General features: G+C 38.0%; 1 protein-coding gene across 1 annotated transcript; it reads left to right on the top strand.

Annotated features, from left to right (window-relative positions):
- The first annotated feature begins 1445 nt into the window (after positions 1 to 1445).
- Positions 1446 to 2009, top strand: IFNB1 (interferon beta 1). The gene has a single exon (XM_066365697.1). The coding sequence runs from the start codon at positions 1446 to 1448 to the stop codon at positions 2007 to 2009; it is 564 nt and encodes a 187-aa protein (XP_066221794.1).
- Positions 2010 to 2880: the final 871 nt, after the last annotated feature.

The following is a 2880-nucleotide window of genomic DNA, read 5'->3' as shown; positions in this document are numbered from 1 at the left end:
CAAATCAAGTTATTCTTTCTTACCTAAAATCCTTCTATGGTTTCTGTTCTTAAGATAAACTTTTTAACATGGCCTCACCACCCCTGTGCTATCTGGCTCTCACCTGCCCTCTGGCCTCATTTTAGATATTCTGACTTGCAGGTTAATCACAATGGCCTTCAGTCCTATCCTTGGCCCTAACCATACATTCTCTGACCACAGAACCTTTGCACAGGCAGTTCCAGCTCCCTTTCTTCAAATTTCAGTCCAATGCCACTACCTCAGGGCACTCTTCTTTGACCTCTACTACTATATCATGTTCCCATATCATAGGAATCACATAACCACAAATTTCTCCTCTGCAACACTTGTCACCATGGCATTTTACTTTTATGTATTTCTTTGAAAACATTCTTTTCCCTGACTTAACTGCATTATCCATGAAAGTGAAGATGACAGTCTGTAGCGGCTCATGTTATAGTTTCTTGCACATAGTGAGGTTTTGGTAAATTCAGGTTGAAAGATAATGCAAGATTTTCTACTGAATATCATATTATAACTTTATTTTATATTAAAATCTTTAAAAATATATTATATCTCCCAGCTTATATAAGCATGAGATATGTAATTATATTATTTACTTATATATATTGATTCAAAAAAATTTAAAACACATTCAAAAAGACATGTGCACTTCTATGTTCATTGCAGCATTATTTACAATAGCCAAAATATGGAAGTAACCTAAGTTCCCCCTGATAGGTGAGTGAATAAAAATATAGAGGCACATGTATACAATAGAATATTATTCAGCCATAAAAAAGAATAAAATCTTGCTATTTGTGACAATATGGATGGCTTCGATAGTAGGTACTATGCTAAGTGAAATAAGTCAGACAGAGAAAGACAAATACCATATGATTTCACTTATATACAGAATCTATAAAACAAAAAGCAGTGACAAACAAAACAGAAATAAACTCATAGATACAGAGAACAAATTGATGTTGCCAGATGGAGGAGGATTGGGGTGCTGGGTGAAAAAGGGTAAAGAGGTTACAAAGTACAAATTAGCAGTCACAGAATAGTCACAGGGATGTAAATTATACCATAGGAAATATAGTCAATAATGATGTAATAACTATGTATAGTGCTAGATGGGTACTAAATTTTTGGGGTGATCACTTGGTAAGGCATACAAATGTCTAATCACTATGTTACATAACTGAAACTAATATAATATTGTATATCAACTATAATTGAAAAATAGATTTGGAAAAATATAAATGACAAAAGAAAACTGAAAAGGAGAACTGAAAATGGGAAATTCCTATGAAAGAGAAAGGGTAGATGGCCATATAAATAGCCCATACTCATGAAGGAAGGACATTCTCACTACAAACCATCGAAGACTTTGCCTCGTGCCTAGGTGGTGGTGGACAATACTGTTTGTTCCTCTTGTCATCATGACCAACAGGGGCATCCTCCAAATCTCTCTCCTGTTGTGTTTCTCCACTACAGCTCTTTCCATGAACTACAAATTGCTTCGATACCAACTAAGAAGCAGCAACCTAGCCTGTCAGAGGCTCCTGTGGAAGTTGAATGGAAACCCTCAATACTGCCTTGAGGACAGGATGGACTTTGAAGTCCCTGAGGAGATTGAACGACCACAGCAGTTCCAGAAGGAGGAAGTTGTTTTGGTCATGCATGAGATGCTCCAGCAGATCTTTGATATCTTCACAAGGAATTTCTCCAGCACTGGCTGGAATGAAACCATCGTTGAGAAACTCTTTGCGGAACTCTATTGGGAGATGCACCATTTGGAGACAGCCCTGAAGGAAATCATGGATGAGAAAGACTTCACGAGGGGAAGCATGACTACAGTGCTGAACCTAAAGAAATATTACTTGAGGATTGCACTGTACTTGGAGGACAAATTGTACAGCAAATGTGCCTGGACAGTAGTCCAAGTGGAAATCCTCAGGAACTTTTCCTTCCTTAACAGACTTACAGGATACCTTCAAAACTGAAGCTTTCTCTGCCTGTGCCTGTGGGAATGAACAATGCTGACCATGGCTTCAGGTAGACTTCAACCAGTCGCTCTTGAACTGACTGACAGCTAATGTGCTGCCTTTGAAAGGACTTCTACATTTTTAAATTAAAGTGTGCATTAAGTTATTTTTTAATTTATTTACTTTTACTTTGGAAAATAAAATTTTTGAAACGAAGTCAACATGGAAGTTTTTATTTCAACTTGATTTTTATAACCACCCACATTAAAACTTACAGGGCACCTATGAGATGTTCTTTCTAAAATATGTCTGCAAAGTACTACTGGCCCTTGTCTTCGAGGAATTTACAATCCAAGGGAGCCACATGGAATACACAAGGAAAGAGACAATAAGGGGACTTGTATCTTAGTTAAGAATAAATGTGGCCTGAAACTATGTAGAATTGAAATAGAAGAGACAGGCAGTGGCTCTGGAACTAAACGAGGGTGCCTGCTGCTTCTACTCTGTACCCCAGGCTCTCTGGCCCTAAAGTTAGAATTTGACTGGCTCTCAGGGTAGCCACAGAAATAATTCAGCTTTTTTGTTCACCCTAAACTTATCCCTGTTATTTGTGGGATATTCTGCTCATCACTCTAACTTGATAGGATTTAAAAATATTTATGTGCCCCCTACAAGCCTAAGGGTTAGAGGTCCCAGGAATCTCTGTAACATTGTTAGTGGCAGTCCCTCTGTTTTACACTTTATGGGACAGCTAAGATGTATGGGTTTTGTCGGGGCTCTATGCTCTCTGGTCTGCTTCCAGGGCATAGACCAGAAGGAGAAAGAACTCTGTTTTATATCCCTGCCATCTGGGTAAGTTTTAGCCCTATTTCCTTTTCATTTTTAATTA

The sequence above is a fragment of the Saccopteryx leptura genome, chromosome 2, assembly GCF_036850995.1.
Source record: "Saccopteryx leptura isolate mSacLep1 chromosome 2, mSacLep1_pri_phased_curated, whole genome shotgun sequence".
In the NCBI taxonomy this organism is placed as follows: domain Eukaryota; kingdom Metazoa; phylum Chordata; class Mammalia; order Chiroptera; family Emballonuridae; genus Saccopteryx; species Saccopteryx leptura.
Note: the sequence above shows the minus strand (reverse complement) of the source record. Positions and strands in the feature narration are given on the sequence as shown.